Source organism: Xiphophorus maculatus, chromosome 23 (assembly GCF_002775205.1).
Source record: "Xiphophorus maculatus strain JP 163 A chromosome 23, X_maculatus-5.0-male, whole genome shotgun sequence".
In the NCBI taxonomy this organism is placed as follows: Eukaryota; Metazoa; Chordata; class Actinopteri; order Cyprinodontiformes; family Poeciliidae; genus Xiphophorus; species Xiphophorus maculatus.
In genome coordinates this window covers 29,054,320-29,077,910 of record NC_036465.1, presented here as the reverse complement: position 1 = coordinate 29,077,910, position 23,591 = coordinate 29,054,320, and the positions used below count along the sequence as shown (strand labels likewise).

Genomic DNA, 23,591 nt, shown 5'->3' with positions numbered 1-23,591 from the left:
TAAACATTGAACATATTTGAATTAGAGGTTGGACTTGACGAAAATGTTTAATCGAGGTAACTGCAATGAACGAATCACATTTTAATTGTAAACCATGCAGATCTGGAAACATCAATTTCTCTGAAACTTTATAGTTACATGTTTGAGTAAAATGAACATTGTTATTTAATTCTATGAGCTACTGACAACATGTCTCTGAAACTCCAAGCAAACATTTTGTATTAATATCCAGAAAATGAGAAATGGTCAAAATAACAAACATGAAAAAGACGCAGTGCTTTCAGACCTCAAATAATGCAAAGAAAAAAAAAGTAGATTTTCATTTAGAAACAAGGACACTAATGTTCAGAAATTAATATTTGGTGGAATAACCAGGAGGTTTTCTGTGGGGTTCACTGCAGTAGGCTCTTTATTTTTTTCTAGAGCTGTTTGTCAACAAAATAAGCAGCGTTTTCAATTCAGAAACCCTTTTTGTTGCTGAATTATTGAATAAACAGATGCCCAAGCTCAACAACAGAGATATTTATTGTTTTGAATGTGTTATCGTTGCTGTTCTAATACGTAATCAGCTTTCCAGTGTTTCAGGAAGTGTTCAGAGACGCGTTGTGCTGCTGCTACATGTTTAGCATTCAGATGCTAAATTAGACTTGAATTTCTTCACTGATAGGCTCACTCCTTTTAGCACAACTTGAACACAGCAATAGTGTTTTCCGGTGTGCCATCAAATAATATGTGCATGCCACACTTTTCAGAGTTTTAGCTATAATACCATTGAAAATCATGCATCACTTTCCTTCCACAAGTATGTGCAGTTTTTAGATAAAAATCCCACTAAGTAAAGTCTGAAGTTTGTTTGGTTATTGATACTTTTGCAAGACTCAACCAGTTTGGCTTTGATTTGACTAAATAATTGTATTGTTTCATAAAGTAGCAGTCAGGCATGTTGAGCTTGGAGCGACCTGCAGCCAGACAGAACTAAAAGCACCGATGAGCAGCAGTGATTGAGGCTAGCAGCAGGAGCCACCTGTTAGGTAACCAGCTCTATGCAGCACGCACACACACACGCACACACCCCCACTCCAAAAGCCAGATCGTCCCCTTTCTAAAATAAGGGCTTAAGTCATTTTATACCAAAAGTTATTTTTGAAAAAAATAAAATGAAATCACAATCTATTTATTTCTACACTTAAATCTATACTTGCACAAGGAGAACATGCAAATTCCAACAACCAAGGCCTTCACCTATGAAATAATCATGAGATCAGTTATAAAAAAATACAACAATGAAACTTGCGTCAAATGGAAAATATCACTGCCTCCAGCATTCAGCACAAATTAATAAACATTGAGAACATTTAAAGTGTTTGACAGCAGAGGTTTCTCTGAGTCTCTCCATGAGCTGAGCTGAAGTTGTGTTGTCTGGACACCAGTCATTCGCCCGGCCGCTCTCTGCTGCTGGTGATGTGTTCAAACAAGTTAATTGGTGGAGATTGATTTTTATTTTTTTTATCCTCTTGGAGATCCACACACATCTTCACAGATGGGCCTAATCTGGATATAAAACAGATATTTGTTTGATTGGTGTGTTTGAGGTTTGGGGGATCAAGCTGTTCGTTAAAGCCTGTGTTCACGCTGTAGTGCCGCTGTTTGTTGTTTGCTGCTGTGATTGTCATCTTAGAAACCTTTTTATTTTGCAGCAGTCAATAATCGCAGGCAGCTTTCCGATAACAAGCTTGCCTTCTCATACAGTGTATCAAGAAAGTGTCTTGAAAAAGAGGAATTAAATGTCACGTTAGGAATTTCTGGGTAAATAATGTAATGAGAAAATGTGATCTGAGCATCGTAGCTTATGTATGGATGTTTCCCTCTAGCGTTTTTATAAGCCTGCTTTATGAGATGTGGGGATGTTGAGTGATTTGAAATGTTTGTTGCATAGATTTCACCATAAACCAAGGAAATACTTAAAATTTAACAGTGTGCATTTTCAAATTACAAACATCATTCCTCATTTAAAGCTTTTGTCCCTGCTCACAGATTTAATATCTCTTGCACAAATGTGGTTTGATTCAAACATCTTACAGATAAAGCAACCTGCTCTCTCATGTGTGTTCCCTCTAAATGTAGATTATGTCTTCTCTCTCCTACGCTCCATCAGCACGGAGATGAGCAAGATTTATTTTAGTGAACGATAAAGAAAAAATGCTCGTCCACACTAGAAATGTTGTAGTAGTACTGCCTGGCCAGTCGGTGGCGCTGTAAAACTGCCAGAGAATGACGTAAAAAACACAGAACGTCATTAGTGAAAATGAGCTGCATGGATAAAGAGAGAGAAGGAGATATGAAGTTGTCGTTTAAAAAAAGAAACACGTCTCGCCTGGCCTCACGGAAACATGGAAACGACATTTTGAAATTTAGCCATTCTGAAACCCGCTTTCAGAAATGATCTTATCTGCTTTCCCAAGTCGCTGGATGCGTGTGAGCGAACAGCAAAAACAACAAAAATCTTTTGTGCATATACCTGAAATCGTCTAATTGTGAACGCGACTTGACTAACGTGGAATTCCTGCCTAAAAGCAAGTTCTCATAAGTTCGCATTACTATGTAGGTACATATTGTGACTGTGATTTTTTTTAAATATGCGTTTTGCACTGATACATATTAACCTGATACATACTATAAAATATACATAACAAATAATCAGTAAAATGTTTGAAAAGGTGGAAAAAAAATAAATAATCCACGACGCAAAATTCCGGCGTAGTTTCTGCACTTCTGTGAGCGGCTTCACAAAGTGGAAGAGGAACGCCGCGACCCCACAAGGTGGTGTGTTCGAAACCCAACTTAGAGACCTTGAGCTAAACAATTTCAAACCTATAAACTACAATAACACGCTAAAGAGCGATCTAAGCATCCTCCATTCACTACTCTGTGAGCACTCTGACCCTGTTGAATCAAAGATTGGGCGACTGCCTCTCAAATGCGAAGAGAGCGCTCGTCGGATAATTTAATTTGGGAAATAATGTGGCCTCAAACAGATGTCAACACTGTTGTCAGTGTTAGGGGTCTACTTTGGATAGTTTATAGAAGATCAACTGGATGTACACTTTCAGTCAAGATTACATTGCTTGTTCCTTTAATTCTCTCATGAACTGTTACAATGTCAAGAAAACAGCAAAGAACCCAAATTCCATAACATTCGTTGCGGCAACTTGTTCATGAGAATAGACTCTTGAGGCATACCCCAGTACTTCACGAGATACTCTATCTTCATTGATGGGACAGATAAAAATCAGAAGTGTATAATGAATGACTTTCTGGAGAATGTGGGCATCGATCCCACTACCTCTCACATGCTAAGCGAGCGCTCAACCAATTGAGCTAATTCCCCACACGCCTACCAGAAAAAGAATCAGAAAATCTCAGGATTATCAGAAGGTCTTACTCCATAGAAAACCAAAAGAACTTGTAAACAGTGGAGCAATTCTATGCCACATTGGGTTACTTGATCTTAATTGAAAAGACAAAGTTGCTGAGAAGGACATTCTGGAGAATGCAGGCATCGATCCCGCTACCTCTCACATGCAAAGCGAGCGCTCTACCACTTGAGCTAATTCCCCACACACTCACAACAAGAAGGATCAGAAAATCTCAGGACTTTAACTACGGTCCATTCCAACAAACATCGAAAGACTTCTGTACAAAACTTGATCATCTCCCCTTCAGTCCATGATAAAAGCAAAGGCGAGGTGGCCGCACCCGCTGCCGACTGGCCGTCAATCCAGTTCCTAACAAATTTCTAACATTCCTAACAAATTCCTAACAATCCTAACAAAGTCCTAACAAGTTCCTAACAAAGTCCTAACAATTCCTAACAAAGTCCTAACCAATCCGAACAAACTCCTAGGATTTTGCGTGTTACGTCATCACGTATGACATGCGCAGTGACCTGCGCGGAAAGAAACGAATGTTGTTGCTCCTCCGTCTCCTACTTTTTGACTGTTTAATCGAGGTAAAATGAGTATTTATGGTTAATAGTTTATTTATATGGTGGATAGTTACTCTCCACCATAAAAATATACTGTTGCTTGGAATATTATTCTAACATCTGCTGTGATTTGTACAGTTTTAAAGATGACGAAGACAGGAAAACCGGACTCTTACTGGGCTGGTGTTATGCAGCTGTATGCTCAGGGCAAGTTCCGATTTACCACCGGGAAGAGACCTGGAGCCAGAAGATGGAAATCTATCATCCAGCGGATAGACACATGCCCACTGACTCCTGCCTTCAACCAAAAAGTCAGGACAATCGACATATTTGGGAAAAAAATTCCCTGCAACTGTGGTTATCATACGGTAAGTTAATTTCTTTTATTGTATACAATAGATTAAAAAAGACTATGTTGCATACCAGTGACTGTTGACATTTTTAAGTGTTTCACTTAAGTTTTTGTTATTATTTTGTTACCTATCTTAATATGTAAGACAAAAACAGATAATAATTTGAAATGGCTATAGAACACTGGAAAGAATTTAATGATTTATTACACAAGTTTATTCAATGTTGTTTTTCCACAGTCAGCTGAGCAGGCAAATACAACAGGGATTGAAGCAGAAAGCATGCCAGGTGCAGGGAGCAGCACAGATGTACCTAGGGCTGCGGCAGATTCAAGCCCACAAATCAGTTCAGCTTTAAAAACAGTTAATCCTGCTATGCACAGGAGCTCAAGCATAGTTGAAGCTGCAGCAGATCCAGCCACACAAAACATTTCAGGTGTAGGCACAGTTCCAGCTGACCAGACAGCGCAGAGGAGCTCAAGTTCAGGGAGCTGCCAACTTCCCACTATGTCAGTCAGTCAAACTCCAAATCAGATAAAGTGTGCATTATGTAGTGAAGATGTCAATGTGGAACTTTTCTCTGAACATTTGTCTGACTTTCATGCAGAGCAATGTTGTGAACATTGTGGGAAAAAGGTCATGGGTGCAGTTGGTTTGCTTCATCATATTGAAGAAGGTCATGAGCCACCAGGCAAAACATCACCATCTATGCCAGACCAACATCAAGCATTTAAACTACATGGGATACCAGCAACTTCACCCCATAAACCAGCAGCATCTCCCCAGAAACCAGCAGCATCTCCCCAGAAACCAGCAATACTTCCCCATAAACCAGCAGCATCTTCCCAGAAACCAGCAATACTTCCCCATAAACCAGCAGCATCTCCCCAGAAACCAGCAATACTTCCCCATAAACCAGCAACACCTCCCCAGAAACCAGCACTTCAGCCACAACAGTGCCTTGCAACAGTGCAACACCCCCAGCCAACTCCTTCAGTTGCTTCATCTATTCCCCACCTTAGGCCTCCGGAGGTGAATTGGGTCAGCTTTCTTCCCAAGCAGTTTTTGCGGGTCATCAAGCCAGCAGACCAGCAATGGATTGCACAGTGCCTTTATAATTCTACTGGACAGTTTAAACAACACTTCTCACAAAACTGGTTTCATCCACCCTCTCTACCAAAGATAATGAATGCACCTCCAGATCCCCTGGTCTACTTCAGGCAGAGGATGTTTTTATGGGCACCTATGCGGATGTGGGGTATTTCTCTTAAGTGTCATCAATGCAACACCAAGATGCATCACTCTGGGATCTACACAAAGGTCAGAGAAGTTATAGATCTTGATTCAAGATATTATTTGATTGGGGGAGATTATCCACGGTGCAGTAAATGCATGATTCCTGTTTGTCCATGGAGCACAGAGGTGCTAAATCAGTTAGATCCTGCCCATAGAAACAGGTTTCCAGCCATTCTCACCACACAACTGGCTCTGGACAAAAGGTGTGTGACTTTGCTGAAACCACGCACTGTTGGAAATAGCTCCAGTTACGTGCAGCAAGCATTAGAAGAACTGCACAGTGAGGAGTGGGCAAAACGCACCATCGATTATCTGACTGACTGTGAGCTTCACAAGAAGAAGAGCGCGTTAAGTAGGATCCATGAAGTGGTCTATCAGAATCCACCAGAGTTTAGCCCCCTTCCTCTTGCACAGTGGTTTGAGACTGTGCATGCCAATGAAATACTCTGTCACTTGTCCGAGATGAAGGGTGTCATCACGTCAACATATGGAAGGATTTTAAAGCTTGATTCAACCAAAAAGGTACAGTAAAACACCTCTAAAATATGTTGTTATTCTGATTATAATTTGCATTCCAAATTCTAATCAGATTATAATTACCTTTTTTTTTTTTTTTTTACCAAACAGATCACCAAGAAACTTGCTGGTGGAATTTCTGAGACCGCTACATGGATGACAAACATCACCAATGAATATGGCCAGGTTCTGAACTGTGTGCTGACCACAGGTGAAGGAGCAGGGTTGGAGGAACTGTGCCAAGGAATTGTCATGCGCTTCCGGAATGCTGGGGAACCAGAGCCACAAATCCTTTATGTTGACAGAGACTGCTGTAGTGAATCAGGTTTGTGATTTTTAGACCTCGTTGCACTTCACTGTAACATTTGTTTACAGTTCAAAGTTTAAAATATTTTAGGGTCACTTTAATTATTTTATTAAGAAATGTATTTTGAACAAGGTATTGTGATCTATGTACCAGTTATGTTTTATGTAGCAACATTAATACAATCAGCTGTGAGTCATAAGGTAAATTAACTGCTGTAGAATTGATTAATTTGTGTTTTATTTATATATTTATTTTTGCTTAAACAGGTGTGCCTCCAGTGCTTGAGTGGTTTCGACCATGGAAAACTAAAGTGAGGCTTGACATCTTTCATTACATGAGACGATTCACAACCGGTCTCACCACAGAACATCATCCTCTTTATGGAACTTTCTGCTCCAAGCTGTCCTGCTGCATTTTTGAATGGGATCAAGATGATGTCAGCTGCCTTAAAGAAGCAAAGAGGTCAGAGCTGAAGAAAAATATACTGGTCATCCTCCCACTGACGCCCAAGTTTTGGCCAACATTAATTCGAGTGAGCTTGCTAAACATTGCAGAAGAAGGACAAGAGGGGTAGAAGAAACCCGGAACCTCATTCAGGAATTATTAAACTCCATGTGGGAACTGACTGACACCTCAGGTCTCCGCCTGATCAACCCTGAGAGCATGACTCATGTGTGGCAAGTGCAGCAGAAGCACCTGCCATGCATCCAAGATCCACCTGGCGTTGAACTGTACACCAAGCTTCGCTCAACACAAAAGGGAGACAAAGAAGTTCAAACCTTCAGATGTAGCAGGGGCTCGTCTTCAGTTGAAAGCTTTCATCGACACCAGTGCTCCTTCATACCAGGTAAACTGTGAATTGGTATATTTGATGTCATTCATTTTTGTAACACCAGAATTGTAACCTTACATCTAAAAATGAGAGTAAGCATAATTTCTGAAAAAAATTCCATAGAAGTTATCATTTCATAAATGCTGCCAATCTTTGCAACTCTGTTTTTTAAGGATGGAGAAGCAATGCCATGCACACTCAAATGTATATGCTTGAGGGTGGATCCAGATGGAACATGAAAAGAACCCAAGAAGCTTTAGATATGAGTCGCAGATCGTACAGTAAACTCTATGATGTTCGTCTGATGTCCAACCTCAACACTCTGAGCAACAAAGTGCTGGGTCATGCCCTCTTGCCAGAGTTTGTTCCCCCAGGCTGTCCCACAGGTATTGGACATTTACCTAACAAATTCCACAAAAATGCTGATTTTTGTACAGCAAATTTGCCACTTTCAAATACAATTGTCAAATGTCCTTTATGTTCCTTGAAGGTGAGCGGATTGCTGTGGAGTATCTTCTTGCACAGTCAGACAGAGGAGACCTCTTAGGTCCCCAGCAGGACAGCGAACTGGGAGTTATTTTGCCAGAGATGCCAGCTAACGCTCAGGAGGACAGTCCTGATGTCACCATCAGTGACGTCACTGACATTCTCTCAGAGAGCCCCCACGACATGCTACAGTGTGAAAGCCAGTTGGAAATGCCATCCCCTAACATTCTTTTTCTCCAGGAAGAATCTTCTCCCATGTCATCTCAGGTAATGCTTTAATTACATTACACTTGTATTTAGTGAGTAATTTGTCTTATTAACAGAGCAAATTACCCTCATGTGTTCCATGCTTCTACATTGGCATTTACAATCTATTGTTATAATTTATGAGATTATCATCAGTAACTGAAGATGGTTGTTATTGAATAGTTTGGTGATGATCATGTAAATGAGATGAACAAAAGCAAAAAAAAAAACATTTCAAACTTTTATGTTATAAATACTGTAAGAGCCAAAAATGTCAGTTTGTAACATTGTTTATTATTGTGTACGCCATTTTCATATTTAGATATTTTCTTAAAAATAAGATTCCATTGTCACGTTAATATAGTGGTTTACACTGAAACAAATAAGCAGCCACTATAAATACCTTGCCATCATGAGTGCAGAGAAAAAGGTTTTTTTTTTGGGCGATATAAGGAACATTTGCTGTCGCTTCTGTGTGTTTACAGGAAACCAGTATCGACTCAACCCCTGCCTCTCCCACTCATGCTGCTGCTTCAGTCGGAGGTCAGCTTACTGATGACCACTCCTTTAGTGGACCAAATAGCTGTTCCCAGGTGGACCAAGTATCCCAGGTAGAGTGAGACCTATGTGGGTTCATTTTGTTTCATTACAGCATGCAACACTTTGTTTGGTTGCTGGATTATGTTCAATAGACAATTTTGGGATGTAGTTGTTGTTATAAAATCATATTTCCAGATTAGGCTTTGGCTTAGCTTGATTTACTTTCCCTTTTCCATCTTTCTCAGCATCTAAACATTTTTTCTTAATAAATCTGAAACAGTACTTGATTTTATGCTTTAATCTACTTTATTTAAACCAGTAGTTCCCTTACCTGGTCCTCATGTACCCCTTCCCTGCATGTTTTTGGTGTCTTGCTTGCAAACAGCTTACTTAAATGATTAAAAGGCTTCTGCAGCACTTGTTTGGAACCACTGTTTTAGACTAAATTATTTCTCTCTTTTTCTTTTGTGGCATGTTGGCCTTTTTCTTTGGTAGAAATACGGATTATCCAGTCCGATCAACCATCAGTTCCAGGAAATTGTTTCAGATAACATAAAGAAATGACTGTGTGCATATCTGTATCTATGTATTTTTCTTTTAAGGAGACCCGGTGTGACTACAGAGGTTTTCCTGGATGGGAGGCAGTTGACAGCTTGGCAGAGTACCTTTTGAGCCTCAACAGAACAATAACTGCATTGTCAACAACAGAGGTAGAAAATGTCTTGCAGCTGTATTCTAACCTGCATGCTATGGACAAGCAGCCTGCCAAATACACCTTAAAAACCAAGAAGAGCACGTTACCAGGACCTTGGAGGGCTTCCCGGAAACGAAGTGGCTCTGCACCTGGTCAGCAAGCAGCTGAAAGGTAACCTGTCTAATATTTGACACAATGGATAACTTGATTGCATATTCACTGATGGAAGCCAAGTCATGAATTGCAAATACAATATTTTTTTCTCTTAGCATTAAGCTTAGGAGATTAATATGGGTTTGCTGAACTCATCAAAATGAGAAGAACTTTTCTACTGCATTTCATTACTGCTCCAATCAAATCAGTGTTAATGAGCTTGTGTTTTTCTGCTATTTGAATGACCTGTTTGTTACACAGACTCTTCATGACCCATGGCCAGGCTGCCCAGAGACCTGACGCAAACAGAGTGTCTGAGTGCGTTTGCCTCAAGCTGTTGAAAGAATATCAGCAAGCAAGAAACCGACCAAAAGACAGCAAGGGGAAGGTTTTACCCATCCCACAATCTATTGTTCAAACGTACTGCCACTTTAAACAACTACTTGAGGACTCCAGGCCCATACAGGACCAGACCAACTTGTTGTTGGTCACCATCAACAATACCACTGTGTGTGCTTGGTAAGATGTCCTTTATTTTCAACAGATATTGCACTTTAAAGATGGCTTGATTTTGAAAGGAAACAATTTATGTTGTATTATCTTTCAGGCTACATGAGCGGCAGAAGAGAACAGACAGGGACACTCTTCTCCAAGGTGTGAATCTTCCTCCGAAGGTGTCCGTGGCTGACGCCTCCTTTCCACAAGCGAGACAGCTCCCCTCCCTTCCTGTGGAACATGGACATAAAAGCATGGAGTTTAAGGAACCTGAAAACAGAGAAGGCGAGGCACTGATCCGTCAACGGGTTGGTGGTAAAGCTGGCTCCGCCCAGCAATGTCCTCCTTCATACCAGCCAGGACTCTTTTCACAGGCCCCAGTTCCTGCCAGCTTCCTGTGTCCACAGACTAACCAGCCACCATCATCTGCTTGGTCCTACTGTGAGCAGAATCAGATGCCACAAGCGCCATCCACTTCTTTGGGTTTCTGCTACGGTCCACCAGCTCCAGTTTTGACCTCATTTGGACAAGGACAGTTCCCACCCCTGCCATCTCCTCTGGGTCCATTATATCAGTACTATAGACCACCACTTCACTCATCAATCCCAGCAGCTGCTGCTGGTTCAGCATCATCATCACCATCAGATCAGGCTCCAGCCAACATGAATCGCTACAGGAAGTGGAGACAGAATAGGGCAGAATTAGAAGACCAGGAACGCCTGGCAAGAGGGGAGCCTCCCAAAAAGCGCCAATGGAAGCAGGACTACCACTATCAGTGTTCAGTTTGTGGCCAGGCGAAAAACAAAAGCACTGGCCACACACAGATTAAGGGAAAATGGTACTGTCCAGCCTCTGGACAGACCATTTTGGAATGGAAAGAGTCTCTTGGGAAGCAGTGACTGTTTGAAAGATTTTCTTTTTAGTTTTCATCTTTTAATATCTCATCATTTTTGTTCTAGGTGTTGCTATCTGTATGTTTTTAGTGAGCCTTTAGGTGCTGCTTTATACATGTTGAGGTATATTGTTAGTCCTCTGTGAATGTAGTTGTGTAAGAGTGAATAAATGTCACTGATCATTTATTTGTGTTCTATAATTTTGTTGGCCCTCTCAAAAGTGATACTATCAACAGTATAGTAATTCAGTAATTCAGAATTAACAGTAATGTGGATGTTATGCTATATTGAACTTGAAATTAGTGTAAAAAATGCTTTGTGGAGCATAAAACAGGTATTATTACTACAATAATACAATAATATCTGAAGCATGAACTTAAGAAGAAGCTTCAGATATTTCCTCTCTCTTTTTTCTTTCCCCCCCCCTTTCTTTCCCCTCTCCTTTCTTTTTCCCCCACCTCTAGCAGTCCCTTTTGCCCCATTTTTGGCCGAGTGGTTAAGGCGATGGACTGCTAATCCATTGTGCAGAGCACGCGTGGGTTCAAATCCCATCCTCGTCGGATACTTTAATTTGGGAAATAATATGGCCTCAAAAGGATGTCAACACTGTTAGGGGTCTTCTTTGTATAGGATCACCTGGATGTACACTTCCAGACAAGGCCAAATTGCCTGTTCCTTTAATTCTTTGATCAAGTGTTATAATCTCAAGAAAAGAGAAAAGAACCCAAATTGTATGACATGTGTTGCGGCAACTTGTTCATGAGTATAGACTCTTGAGGCATACCACAGTACTTCACGAGATACTCTATCTTCATTGATGGGACAGATAAAAATCACAAGTTTATGATTAATGTCTTCCTGGAGAATGTGGGCATCGATCCCACTACCTCTCACATGCGAAGCGAGCGCTCTACCACTTGAGCTAATTCCCCACGCTGTTCCGAAATAAAGTATCAGAAAATCTCATTCAATACAAAATCAAAGGAGCTTGTAAACACTTGACCAATTCTATGTAAGATTGGGGTACTTGACCTTAAGTAAAAAGACAAAGCTGCATAGAGAAGGACGTTCTGGAGAATGCGGGCATCGATCCCGCTACCTCTCACATGCTAAGCGAGCGCTCTACCACTTGAGCTAATTCCCCACACTGTTACTTTAAAAAGAATCAGAAAATCTCAATATTATCAGTATTTTTCATTCAATACAAAATCAAAAGAGCTTGTTGTAAACACTTGAGAAATTCTATGTAAGATTGGGTTACTTGATCTTTATTGAAAAGACAAAGTTGCTGAGAAGGACATTCTGGAGAATGCAGGCATCGATCCCGCTACCTCTCACATGCAAAGCGAGCGCTCTACCACTTGAGCACACACACTCACAAAAAGAAGGATCAGAAAATCTCAGGACTTTAACTACGGTCCATTCCAACAAACATCGAAAGACTTCTGTACAAAACTTGATCATCTCCCCTTCAGTCCATGATAAAAGCAAAGGCGAGGTGGCCGAGTGGTTAAGGCGATGGACTGCTAATCCATTGTGCAGAGCACGCGTGGGTTCAAATCCCATCCTCGTCGGATACTTTAATTTGGGAAATAATATGGCCTCAAAAGGATGTCAACACTGTTAGGGGTCTTCTTTGTATAGGATCACCTGGATGTACACTTCCAGACAAGGCCAAATTGCCTGTTCCTTTAATTCTTTCATCAAGTGTTATAATCTCAAGAAAAGAGAAAAGAACCCAAATTGTATGACATCTGTTGCGGCAACTGGTTCATGAGTATAGACTCTTGAGGCATACAACAGTACTTCACGAGATACTCTATCTTCATTGATGGGACAGATAAAAATCACAAGTTTATGATTAATGACTTCCTGGAGAATGTGGGCATCGATCCCACTACCTCTCACATGCAAAGCGAGCGCTCTACCACTTGAGCAAATTCCCCACGCTGTTCCGAAATAAAGAGTCAGAAAATCTCATTCAATACAAAATCAAAGGAGCTTGTAAACACTTGACCAATTCTATGTAAGATTGGGGTACTTGACCTTAAGTAAAAAGCCAAAGCTGCATAGAGAAGGACATTCTGGAGAATGCGGGCATCGATCCCGCTACCGCTCACATGCTAAGCGAGCGCTCTACCACTTGAGATAATTCCCCACACTGTTACTTTAAAAAGAATCAGAAAATCTCAATATTATCAGTATTTTTCATTCAATACAAAATCAAAAGAGCTTGTTGTAAACACTTGAGAAATTCTATGTAAGATTGGGTTACTTGATCTTAATTGAAAAGACAAAGTTGCTGAGAAGGACATTCTGGAGAATGCAGGCATCGATCCCGCTACCTCTCACATGCAAAGCGAGCGCTCTACCACTTGAGCACACACACTCACAAAAAGAAGGATCAGAAAATCTCAGGACTTTAACTACGGTCCATTCCAACAAACATCGAAAGACTTCTGTACAAAACTTGATCATCTCCCCTTCAGTCCATGATCAAAGCAAAGGCGAGGTGGCCGAGTGGTTAAGGCGATGGACTGCTAATCCATTGTGCAGAGCACGCGTGGGTTCAAATCCCATCCTCGTCGGATACTTTAATTTGGGAAATAATATGGCCTCAAAAGGATGTCAACACTGTTAGGGGTCTTCTTTGTATAGGATCACCTGGATGTACACTTCCAGACAAGGCCAAATTGCCTGTTCCTTTAATTCTTTGATCAAGTGTTATAATCTCAAGAAAAGAGAAAAGAACCCAAATTGTATGACATGTGTTGCGGCAACTTGTTCATGAGTATAGACTCTTGAGGCATACCACAGTACTTCACGAGATACTCTATCTTCATTGATGGGACAGATAAAAATCACAAGTTTATGATTAATGACTTCTTGGAGAATGTGGGCATCGATCCCACTACCTCTCACATGCAAAGCGAGCGCTCTACCACTTGAGCAAATTCCCCACGCTGTTCCGAAATAAAGAGTCAGAAAATCTCATTCAATACAAAATCAAAGGAGCTTGTAAACACTTGACCAATTCTATGTAAGATTGGGGTACTTGACCTTAAGTAAAAAGACAAAGCTGCATAGAGAAGGACGTTCTGGAGAATGCGGGCATCGATCCCGCTACCTCTCACATGCTAAGCGAGCGCTCTACCACTTGAGCTAATTCCCCACACTGTTACTTTAAAAAGAATCAGAAAATCTCAATATTATCAGTATTTTTCATTCAATACAAAATCAAAAGAGCTTGTTGTAAACACTTGAGAAATTCTATGTAAGATTGGGTTACTTGATCTTTATTGAAAAGACAATGTTGCTGAGAAGGACATTCTGGAGAATGCAGGCATCGATCCCGCTACCTCTCACATGCAAAGCGAGCGCTCTACCACTTGAGCTAATTCCCCACACACTCACAACAAGAAGGATCAGAAAATCTCAGGACTTTAACTACGGTCCATTCCAACAAACATCGAAAGACTTCTGTACAAAACTTGATCATCTCCCCTTCAGTCCATGATAAAAGCAAAGGCGAGGTGGCCGAGTGGTTAAGGCGATGGACTGCTAATCCATTGTGCAGAGCACGCGTGGGTTCAAATCCCATCCTCGTCGGATACTTTAATTTGGGAAATAATATGGCCTCAAAAGGATGTCAACACTGTTAGGGGTCTTCTTTGTATAGGATCACCTGGATGTACACTTCCAGACAAGGCCAAATTGCCTGTTCCTTTAATTCTTTCATCAAGTGTTATAATCTCAAGAAAAGAGAAAAGAACCCAAATTGTATGACATCTGTTGCGGCAACTGGTTCATGAGTATAGACTCTTGAGGCATACAACAGTACTTCACGAGATACTCTATCTTCATTGATGGGACAGATAAAAATCACAAGTTTATGATTAATGACTTCCTGGAGAATGTGGGCATCGATCCCACTACCTCTCACATGCAAAGCGAGCGCTCTACCACTTGAGCAAATTCCCCACGCTGTTCCGAAATAAAGAGTCAGAAAATCTCATTCAATACAAAATCAAAGGAGCTTGTAAACACTTGACCAATTCTATGTAAGATTGGGGTACTTGACCTTAAGTAAAAAGCCAAAGCTGCATAGAGAAGGACATTCTGGAGAATGCGGGCATCGATCCCGCTACCGCTCACATGCTAAGCGAGCGCTCTACCACTTGAGATAATTCCCCACACTGTTACTTTAAAAAGAATCAGAAAATCTCAATATTATCAGTATTTTTCATTCAATACAAAATCAAAAGAGCTTGTTGTAAACACTTGAGAAATTCTATGTAAGATTGGGTTACTTGATCTTAATTGAAAAGACAAAGTTGCTGAGAAGGACATTCTGGAGAATGCAGGCATCGATCCCGCTACCTCTCACATGCAAAGCGAGCGCTCTACCACTTGAGCTAATTCCCCACACACTCACAAAAAGAAGGATCAGAAAATCTCAGGACTTTAACTACGGTCCATTCCAACAAACATCGAAAGACTTCTGTACAAAACTTGATCATCTCCCCTTCAGTCCATGATAAAAGCAAAGGCGAGGTGGCCGAGTGGTTAAGGCGATGGACTGCTAATCCATTGTGCAGAGCACGCGTGGGTTCAAATCCCATCCTCGTCGGATACTTTAATTTGGGAAATAATATGGCCTCAAAAGGATGTCAACACTGTTAGGGGTCTTCTTTGTATAGGATCACCTGGATGTACACTTCCAGACAAGGCCAAATTGCCTGTTCCTTTAATTCTTTCATCAAGTGTTATAATCTCAAGAAAAGAGAAAAGAACCCAAATTGTATGACATCTGTTGCGGCAACTTGTTCATGAGTATAGACTCTTGAGGCATACCACAGTACTTCACGAGATACTCTATCTTCATTGATGGGACAGATAAAAATCACAAGTTTATGATTAATGACTTCTTGGAGAATGTGGGCATCGATCCCACTACCTCTCACATGCAAAGCGAGCGCTCTACCACTTGAGCAAATTCCCCACGCTGTTCCGAAATAAAGAGTCAGAAAATCTCATTCAATACAAAATCAAAGGAGCTTGTAAACACTTGACCAATTCTATGTAAGATTGGGGTACTTGACCTTAAGTAAAAAGACAAAGCTGCATAGAGAAGGACGTTCTGGAGAATGCGGGCATCGATCCCGCTACCTCTCACATGCTAAGCGAGCGCTCTACCACTTGAGCTAATTCCCCACACTGTTACTTTAAAAAGAATCAGAAAATCTCAATATTATCAGTATTTTTCATTCAATACAAAATCAAAAGAGCTTGTTGTAAACACTTGAGAAATTCTATGTAAGATTGGGTTACTTGATCTTTATTGAAAAGACAATGTTGCTGAGAAGGACATTCTGGAGAATGCAGGCATCGATCCCGCTACCTCTCACATGCAAAGCGAGCGCTCTACCACTTGAGCTAATTCCCCACACACTCACAACAAGAAGGATCAGAAAATCTCAGGACTTTAACTACGGTCCATTCCAACAAACATCGAAAGACTTCTGTACAAAACTTGATCATCTCCCCTTCAGTCCATGATCAAAGCAAAGGCGAGGTGGCCGAGTGGTTAAGGCGATGGACTGCTAATCCATTGTGCAGAGCACGCGTGGGTTCAAATCCCATCCTCGTCGGATACTTTAATTTGGGAAATAATATGGCCTCAAAAGGATGTCAACACTGTTAGGGGTCTTCTTTGTATAGGATCACCTGGATGTACACTTCCAGACAAGGCCAAATTGCCTGTTCCTTTAATTCTTTGATCAAGTGTTATAATCTCAAGAAAAGAGAAAAGAACCCAAAATGTATGACATCTGTTGCGGCAACTTGTTCATGAGTATAGACTCTTGAGGCATACCACAGTACTTCACGAGATACTCTATCTTCATTGATGGGACAGATAAAAATCACAAGTTTATGATTAATGACTTCCTGGAGAATGTGGGCATCGATCCCACTACCTCTCACATGCGAAGCGAGCGCTCTACCACTTGAGCTAATTCCCCACGCTGTTCCGAAATAAAGAGTCAGAAAATCTCATTCAATACAAAATCAAAGGAGCTTGTAAACACTTGACCAATTCTATGTAAGATTGGGGTACTTGACCTTAAGTAAAAAGACAAAGCTGCATAGAGAAGGACATTCTGGAGAATGCGGGCATCGATCCCGCTACCGCTCACATGCTAAGCGAGCGCTCTACCACTTGAGCTAATTCCCCACACTGTTACTTTAAAAAGAATCAGAAAATCTCAATATTATCAGTATTTTTCATTCAATACAAAATCAAAAGAGCTTGTTGTAAACACTTGAGAAATTCTATGTAAGATTGGGTTACTTGATCTTTATTGAAAAGACAAAGTTGCTGAGAAGGACATTCTGGAGAATGCAGGCATCGATCCCGCTACCTCTCACATGCAAAGCGAGCGCTCTACCACTTGAGCACACACACTCACAAAAAGAAGGATCAGAAAATCTCAGGACTTTAACTACGGTCCATTCCAACAAACATCGAAAGACTTCTGTACAAAACTTGATCATCTCCCCTTCAGTCCATGATAAAAGCAAAGGCGAGGTGGCCGAGTGGTTAAGGCGATGGACTGCTAATCCATTGTGCAGAGCACGCGTGGGTTCAAATCCCATCCTCGTCGGATACTTTAATTTGGGAAATAATATGGCCTCAAAAGGATGTCAACACTGTTAGGGGTCTTCTTTGTATAGGATCACCTGGATGTACACTTCCAGACAAGGCCAAATTGCCTGTTCCTTTAATTCTTTCATCAAGTGTTATAATCTCAAGAAAAGAGAAAAGAACCCAAATTGTATGACATCTGTTGCGGCAACTTGTTCATGAGTATAGACTCTTGAGGCATACCACAGTACTTCACGAGATACTCTATCTTCATTGATGGGACAGATAAAAATCACAAGTTTATGATTAATGACTTCCTGGAGAATGTGGGCATCGATCCCGCTACCTCTCACATGCTAAGCGAGCGCTCTACCACTTGAGCTAATTCCCCACACTGTTACTTTAAAAAGAATCAGAAAATCTCAATATTATCAGTATTTTTCATTCAATACAAAATCAAAAGAGCTTGTTGTAAACACTTGAGAAATTCTATGTAAGATTGGGTTACTTGATCTTTATTGAAAAGACAAAGTTGCTGAGAAGGACATTCTGGAGAATGCAGGCATCGATCCCGCTACCTCTCACATGCAAAGCGAGCGCTCTACCACTTGAGCACACACACTCACAAAAAGAAGGATCAGAAAATCTCAGGACTTTAACTACGGTCCATTCCAACAAACATCGAAAGACTTCTGTACAAAACTTGATCATCTCCCCTTCAGTCCATGATAAAAGCAAAGGCGAGGTGGCCGAGTGGTTAAGGCGATGGACTGCTAATCCATTGTGCAGAGCACGCGTGGGTTCAAATCCCATCCTCGTCGGATACTTTAATTTGGGAAATAATATGGCCTCAAAAGGATGTCAACACTGTTAGGGGTCTTCTTTGTATAGGATCACCTGGATGTACACTTCCAGACAAGGCCAAATTGCCTGTTCCTTTAATTCTTTCATCAAGTGTTATAATCTCAAGAAAAGAGAAAAGAACCCAAATTGTATGACATCTGTTGCGGCAACTTGTTCATGAGTATAGACTCTTGAGGCATACCACAGTACTTCACGAGATACTCTATCTTCATTGATGGGACAGATAAAAATCACAAGTTTATGATTAATGACTTCCTGGAGAATGTGGGCATCGATCCCACTACCTCTCACATGCAAAGCGAGCGCTCTACCACTTGAGCAAATTCCCCACGCTGTTCCGAAATAAAGAGTCAGAAAATCTCATTCAATACAAAATCAAAGGAGCTTGTAAACACTTGACCAATTCTATGTAAGATTGGGGTACTTGACCTTAAGTAAAAAGCCAAAGCTGCATAGAGAAGGACATTCTGGAGAATGCGGGCATCGATCCCGCTACCGCTCACATGCTAAGCGAGCGCTCTACCACTTGAGATAATTCCCCACACTGTTACTTTAAAAAGAATCAGAAAATCTCAATATTATCAGTATTTTTCATTCAATACAAAATCAAAAGAGCTTGTTGTAAACACTTGAGAAATTCTATGTAAGATTGGGTTACTTGATCTTAATTGAAAAGACAAAGTTGCTGAGAAGGACATTCTGGAGAATGCAGGCATCGATCCCGCTACCTCTCACATGCAAAGCGAGCGCTCTACCACTTGAGCTAATTCCCCACACACTCACAAAAAGAAGGATCAGAAAATCTCAGGACTTTAACTACGGTCCATTCCAACAAACATCGAAAGACTTCTGTACAAAACTTGATCATCTCCCCTTCAGTCCATGATAAAAGCAAAGGCGAGGTGGCCGAGTGGTTAAGGCGATGGACTGCTAATCCATTGTGCAGAGCACGCGTGGGTTCAAATCCCATCCTCGTCGGATACTTTAATTTGGGAAATAATATGGCCTCAAAAGGATGTCAACACTGTTAGGGGTCTTCTTTGTATAGGATCACCTGGATGTACACTTCCAGACAAGGCCAAATTGCCTGTTCCTTTAATTCTTTGATCAAGTGTTATAATCTCAAGAAAAGAGAAAAGAACCCAAATTGTATGACATCTGTTGCGGCAACTTGTTCATGAGTATAGACTCTTGAGGCATACCACAGTACTTCACGAGATACTCTATCTTCATTGATGGGACAGATAAAAATCACAAGTTTATGATTAATGACTTCTTGGAGAATGTGGGCATCGATCCCACTACCTCTCACATGCAAAGCGAGCGCTCTACCACTTGAGCAAATTCCCCACGCTGTTCCGAAATAAAGAGTCAGAAAATCTCATTCAATACAAAATCAAAGGAGCTTGTAAACACTTGACCAATTCTATGTAAGATTGGGGTACTTGACCTTAAGTAAAAAGACAAAGCTGCATAGAGAAGGACGTTCTGGAGAATGCGGGCATCGATCCCGCTACCTCTCACATGCTAAGCGAGCGCTCTACCACTTGAGCTAATTCCCCACACTGTTACTTTAAAAAGAATCAGAAAATCTCAATATTATCAGTATTTTTCATTCAATACAAAATCAAAAGAGCTTGTTGTAAACACTTGAGAAATTCTATGTAAGATTGGGTTACTTGATCTTTATTGAAAAGACAATGTTGCTGAGAAGGACATTCTGGAGAATGCAGGCATCGATCCCGCTACCTCTCACATGCAAAGCGAGCGCTCTACCACTTGAGCTAATTCCCCACACACTCACAACAAGAAGGATCAGAAAATCTCAGGACTTTAACTACGGTCCATTCCAACAAACATCGAAAGACTTCTGTACAAAACTTGATCATCTCCCCTTCAGTCCATGATCAAAGCAAAGGCGAGGTGGCCGAGTGGTTAAGGCGATGGACTGCTAATCCATTGTGCAGAGCACGCGTGGGTTCAAATCCCATCCTCGTCGGATACTTTAATTTGGGAAATAATATGGCCTCAAAAGGATGTCAACACTGTTAGGGGTCTTCTTTGTATAGGATCACCTGGATGTACACTTCCAGACAAGGCCAAATTGCCTGTTCCTTTAATTCTTTCATCAAGTGTTATAATCTCAAGAAAAGAGAAAAGAACCCAAATTGTATGACATCTGTTGCGGCAACTTGTTCATGAGTATAGACTCTTGAGGCATACCACAGTACTTCACGAGATACTCTATCTTCATTGATGGGACAGATAAAAATCACAAGTTTATGATTAATGACTTCTTGGAGAATGTGGGCATCGATCCCACTACCTCTCACATGCAAAGCGAGCGCTCTACCACTTGAGCAAATTCCCCACGCTGTTCCGAAATAAAGAGTCAGAAAATCTCATTCAATACAAAATCAAAGGAGCTTGTAAACACTTGACCAATTCTATGTAAGATTGGGGTACTTGACCTTAAGTAAAAAGACAAAGCTGCATAGAGAAGGACGTTCTGGAGAATGCGGGCATCGATCCCGCTACCTCTCACATGCTAAGCGAGCGCTCTACCACTTGAGCTAATTCCCCACACTGTTACTTTAAAAAGAATCAGAAAATCTCAATATTATCAGTATTTTTCATTCAATACAAAATCAAAAGAGCTTGTTGTAAACACTTGAGAAATTCTATGTAAGATTGGGTTACTTGATCTTTATTGAAAAGACAATGTTGCTGAGAAGGACATTCTGGAGAATGCAGGCATCGATCCCGCTACCTCTCACATGCAAAGCGAGCGCTCTACCACTTGAGCTAATTCCCCACACACTCACAACAAGAAGGATCAGAAAATCTCAGGACTTTAACTACGGTCCATTCCAACAAACATCGAAAGACTTCTGTACAAAACTTGATCATCTCCCCTTCAGTCCATGATCAAAGCAAAGGCGAGGTGGCCGAGTGGTTAAGGCGATGGACTGCTAATCCATTGTGCAGAGCACGCGTGGGTTCAAATCCCATCCTCGTCGGATACTTTAATTTGGGAAATAATATGGCCTCAAAAGGATGTCAACACTGTTAGGGGTCTTCTTTGTATAGGATCACCTGGATGTACACTTCCAGACAAGGCCAAATTGCCTGTTCCTTTAATTCTTTGATCAAGTGTTATAATCTCAAGAAAAGAGAAAAGAACCCAAAATGTATGACATCTGTTGCGGCAACTTGTTCATGAGTATAGACTCTTGAGGCATACCACAGTACTTCACGAGATACTCTATCTTCATTGATGGGACAGATAAAAATCACAAGTTTATGATTAATGACTTCCTGGAGAATGTGGGCATCGATCCCACTACCTCTCACATGCGAAGCGAGCGCTCTACCACTTGAGCTAATTCCCCACGCTGTTCCGAAATAAAGAGTCAGAAAATCTCATTCAATACAAAATCAAAGGAGCTTGTAAACACTTGACCAATTCTATGTAAGATTGGGGTACTTGACCTTAAGTAAAAAGACAAAGCTGCATAGAGAAGGACATTCTGGAGAATGCGGGCATCGATCCCGCTACCGCTCACATGCTAAGCGAGCGCTCTACCACTTGAGCTAATTCCCCACACTGTTACTTTAAAAAGAATCAGAAAATCTCAATATTATCAGTATTTTTCATTCAATACAAAATCAAAAGAGCTTGTTGTAAACACTTGAGAAATTCTATGTAAGATTGGGTTACTTGATCTTTATTGAAAAGACAAAGTTGCTGAGAAGGACATTCTGGAGAATGCAGGCATCGATCCCGCTACCTCTCACATGCAAAGCGAGCGCTCTACCACTTGAGCACACACACTCACAAAAAGAAGGATCAGAAAATCTCAGGACTTTAACTACGGTCCATTCCAACAAACATCGAAAGACTTCTGTACAAAACTTGATCATCTCCCCTTCAGTCCATGATAAAAGCAAAGGCGAGGTGGCCGAGTGGTTAAGGCGATGGACTGCTAATCCATTGTGCAGAGCACGCGTGGGTTCAAATCCCATCCTCGTCGGATACTTTAATTTGGGAAATAATATGGCCTCAAAAGGATGTCAACACTGTTAGGGGTCTTCTTTGTATAGGATCACCTGGATGTACACTTCCAGACAAGGCCAAATTGCCTGTTCCTTTAATTCTTTCATCAAGTGTTATAATCTCAAGAAAAGAGAAAAGAACCCAAATTGTATGACATCTGTTGCGGCAACTTGTTCATGAGTATAGACTCTTGAGGCATACCACAGTACTTCACGAGATACTCTATCTTCATTGATGGGACAGATAAAAATCACAAGTTTATGATTAATGACTTCCTGGAGAATGTGGGCATCGATCCCACTACCTCTCACATGCAAAGCGAGCGCTCTACCACTTGAGCAAATTCCCCACGCTGTTCCGAAATAAAGAGTCAGAAAATCTCATTCAATACAAAATCAAAGGAGCTTGTAAACACTTGACCAATTCTATGTAAGATTGGGGTACTTGACCTTAAGTAAAAAGCCAAAGCTGCATAGAGAAGGACATTCTGGAGAATGCGGGCATCGATCCCGCTACCGCTCACATGCTAAGCGAGCGCTCTACCACTTGAGATAATTCCCCACACTGTTACTTTAAAAAGAATCAGAAAATCTCAATATTATCAGTATTTTTCATTCAATACAAAATCAAAAGAGCTTGTTGTAAACACTTGAGAAATTCTATGTAAGATTGGGTTACTTGATCTTAATTGAAAAGACAAAGTTGCTGAGAAGGACATTCTGGAGAATGCAGGCATCGATCCCGCTACCTCTCACATGCAAAGCGAGCGCTCTACCACTTGAGCTAATTCCCCACACACTCACAAAAAGAAGGATCAGGAAATCTCAGGACTTTAACTACGGTCCATTCCAACAAACATCGAAAGACTTCTGTACAAAACTTGATCATCTCCCCTTCAGTCCATGATAAAAGCAAAGGCGAGGTGGCCGAGTGGTTAAGGCGATGGACTGCTAATCCATTGTGCAGAGCACGCGTGGGTTCAAATCCCATCCTCGTCGGATACTTTAATTTGGGAAATAATATGGCCTCAAAAGGATGTCAACACTGTTAGGGGTCTTCTTTGTATAGGATCACCTGGATGTACACTTCCAGACAAGGCCAAATTGCCTGTTCCTTTAATTCTTTCATCAAGTGTTATAATCTCAAGAAAAGAGAAAAGAACCCAAATTGTATGACATCTGTTGCGGCAACTTGTTCATGAGTATAGACTCTTGAGGCATACCACAGTACT

The 23,591-nt window shown here is 41.0% G+C and overlaps 2 protein-coding genes, 1 long non-coding RNA gene and 23 other non-coding genes across 26 annotated transcripts; 15 read left to right on the top strand and 11 right to left on the bottom strand.

Annotated features, from left to right (window-relative positions):
* Nucleotides 1-3,315: 3,315 nt before the first annotated feature.
* trnaa-agc lies at nucleotides 3,316-3,388 on the bottom strand. Its single transcript has one exon. It is a non-coding gene; the product is annotated as a tRNA-Ala (tRNA).
* Nucleotides 3,389-3,941: 553 nt separating this feature from the next.
* On the top strand, nucleotides 3,942-5,123 carry LOC111606931. The gene is made up of 3 exons (XR_002752277.1): nucleotides 3,942-4,009; nucleotides 4,124-4,353; nucleotides 4,943-5,123. It is a non-coding gene; the product is annotated as an uncharacterized LOC111606931 (long non-coding RNA).
* A 5-nt stretch (nucleotides 5,124-5,128) lies between these two features.
* Nucleotides 5,129-7,555, top strand: LOC111606929. The gene is made up of 4 exons (XM_023328391.1): nucleotides 5,129-6,153; nucleotides 6,259-6,472; nucleotides 6,721-7,301; nucleotides 7,460-7,555. Exons 1-3 carry the CDS (start codon nucleotides 5,521-5,523, stop codon nucleotides 7,026-7,028), a joined length of 1,155 nt encoding a protein of 384 aa, XP_023184159.1. The 5' UTR covers nucleotides 5,129-5,520; the 3' UTR covers nucleotides 7,029-7,301; nucleotides 7,460-7,555.
* LOC111607159 lies at nucleotides 7,549-10,969 on the top strand. Its single transcript, XM_023329082.1, has 6 exons — nucleotides 7,549-7,672; nucleotides 7,777-8,039; nucleotides 8,504-8,629; nucleotides 9,161-9,423; nucleotides 9,667-9,924; nucleotides 10,013-10,969. The coding sequence occupies exons 1-6, from the start codon at nucleotides 7,549-7,551 to the stop codon at nucleotides 10,797-10,799; spliced, it is 1,821 nt and encodes a 606-aa protein (XP_023184850.1). The 3' UTR covers nucleotides 10,800-10,969.
* Nucleotides 10,970-11,652: 683 nt separating this feature from the next.
* On the bottom strand, nucleotides 11,653-11,725 carry trnaa-cgc. Its single transcript has one exon. It is a non-coding gene; the product is annotated as a tRNA-Ala (tRNA).
* A 139-nt stretch (nucleotides 11,726-11,864) lies between these two features.
* Nucleotides 11,865-11,937, bottom strand: trnaa-agc. The gene has a single exon. It is a non-coding gene; the product is annotated as a tRNA-Ala (tRNA).
* Nucleotides 11,938-12,285: 348 nt separating this feature from the next.
* Nucleotides 12,286-12,367, top strand: trnas-gcu. The gene has a single exon. It is a non-coding gene; the product is annotated as a tRNA-Ser (tRNA).
* A 932-nt stretch (nucleotides 12,368-13,299) lies between these two features.
* Nucleotides 13,300-13,381, top strand: trnas-gcu. The gene has a single exon. It is a non-coding gene; the product is annotated as a tRNA-Ser (tRNA).
* A 511-nt stretch (nucleotides 13,382-13,892) lies between these two features.
* trnaa-agc lies at nucleotides 13,893-13,965 on the bottom strand. The gene has a single exon. It is a non-coding gene; the product is annotated as a tRNA-Ala (tRNA).
* A 355-nt stretch (nucleotides 13,966-14,320) lies between these two features.
* trnas-gcu lies at nucleotides 14,321-14,402 on the top strand. Its single transcript has one exon. It is a non-coding gene; the product is annotated as a tRNA-Ser (tRNA).
* A 939-nt stretch (nucleotides 14,403-15,341) lies between these two features.
* Nucleotides 15,342-15,423, top strand: trnas-gcu. Its single transcript has one exon. It is a non-coding gene; the product is annotated as a tRNA-Ser (tRNA).
* A 511-nt stretch (nucleotides 15,424-15,934) lies between these two features.
* trnaa-agc lies at nucleotides 15,935-16,007 on the bottom strand. Its single transcript has one exon. It is a non-coding gene; the product is annotated as a tRNA-Ala (tRNA).
* Nucleotides 16,008-16,362: 355 nt separating this feature from the next.
* trnas-gcu lies at nucleotides 16,363-16,444 on the top strand. The gene has a single exon. It is a non-coding gene; the product is annotated as a tRNA-Ser (tRNA).
* Nucleotides 16,445-16,743: 299 nt separating this feature from the next.
* trnaa-cgc lies at nucleotides 16,744-16,816 on the bottom strand. The gene has a single exon. It is a non-coding gene; the product is annotated as a tRNA-Ala (tRNA).
* A 139-nt stretch (nucleotides 16,817-16,955) lies between these two features.
* Nucleotides 16,956-17,028, bottom strand: trnaa-agc. Its single transcript has one exon. It is a non-coding gene; the product is annotated as a tRNA-Ala (tRNA).
* Nucleotides 17,029-17,376: 348 nt separating this feature from the next.
* Nucleotides 17,377-17,458, top strand: trnas-gcu. Its single transcript has one exon. It is a non-coding gene; the product is annotated as a tRNA-Ser (tRNA).
* Nucleotides 17,459-18,178: 720 nt separating this feature from the next.
* trnas-gcu lies at nucleotides 18,179-18,260 on the top strand. The gene has a single exon. It is a non-coding gene; the product is annotated as a tRNA-Ser (tRNA).
* Nucleotides 18,261-19,199: 939 nt separating this feature from the next.
* trnas-gcu lies at nucleotides 19,200-19,281 on the top strand. Its single transcript has one exon. It is a non-coding gene; the product is annotated as a tRNA-Ser (tRNA).
* A 511-nt stretch (nucleotides 19,282-19,792) lies between these two features.
* On the bottom strand, nucleotides 19,793-19,865 carry trnaa-agc. Its single transcript has one exon. It is a non-coding gene; the product is annotated as a tRNA-Ala (tRNA).
* Nucleotides 19,866-20,220: 355 nt separating this feature from the next.
* On the top strand, nucleotides 20,221-20,302 carry trnas-gcu. The gene has a single exon. It is a non-coding gene; the product is annotated as a tRNA-Ser (tRNA).
* Nucleotides 20,303-20,813: 511 nt separating this feature from the next.
* Nucleotides 20,814-20,886, bottom strand: trnaa-agc. The gene has a single exon. It is a non-coding gene; the product is annotated as a tRNA-Ala (tRNA).
* Nucleotides 20,887-21,241: 355 nt separating this feature from the next.
* trnas-gcu lies at nucleotides 21,242-21,323 on the top strand. Its single transcript has one exon. It is a non-coding gene; the product is annotated as a tRNA-Ser (tRNA).
* Nucleotides 21,324-21,622: 299 nt separating this feature from the next.
* On the bottom strand, nucleotides 21,623-21,695 carry trnaa-cgc. The gene has a single exon. It is a non-coding gene; the product is annotated as a tRNA-Ala (tRNA).
* Nucleotides 21,696-21,834: 139 nt separating this feature from the next.
* Nucleotides 21,835-21,907, bottom strand: trnaa-agc. The gene has a single exon. It is a non-coding gene; the product is annotated as a tRNA-Ala (tRNA).
* Nucleotides 21,908-22,255: 348 nt separating this feature from the next.
* Nucleotides 22,256-22,337, top strand: trnas-gcu. Its single transcript has one exon. It is a non-coding gene; the product is annotated as a tRNA-Ser (tRNA).
* Nucleotides 22,338-23,276: 939 nt separating this feature from the next.
* Nucleotides 23,277-23,358, top strand: trnas-gcu. Its single transcript has one exon. It is a non-coding gene; the product is annotated as a tRNA-Ser (tRNA).
* The last annotated feature ends 233 nt before the right edge of the window (nucleotides 23,359-23,591 follow it).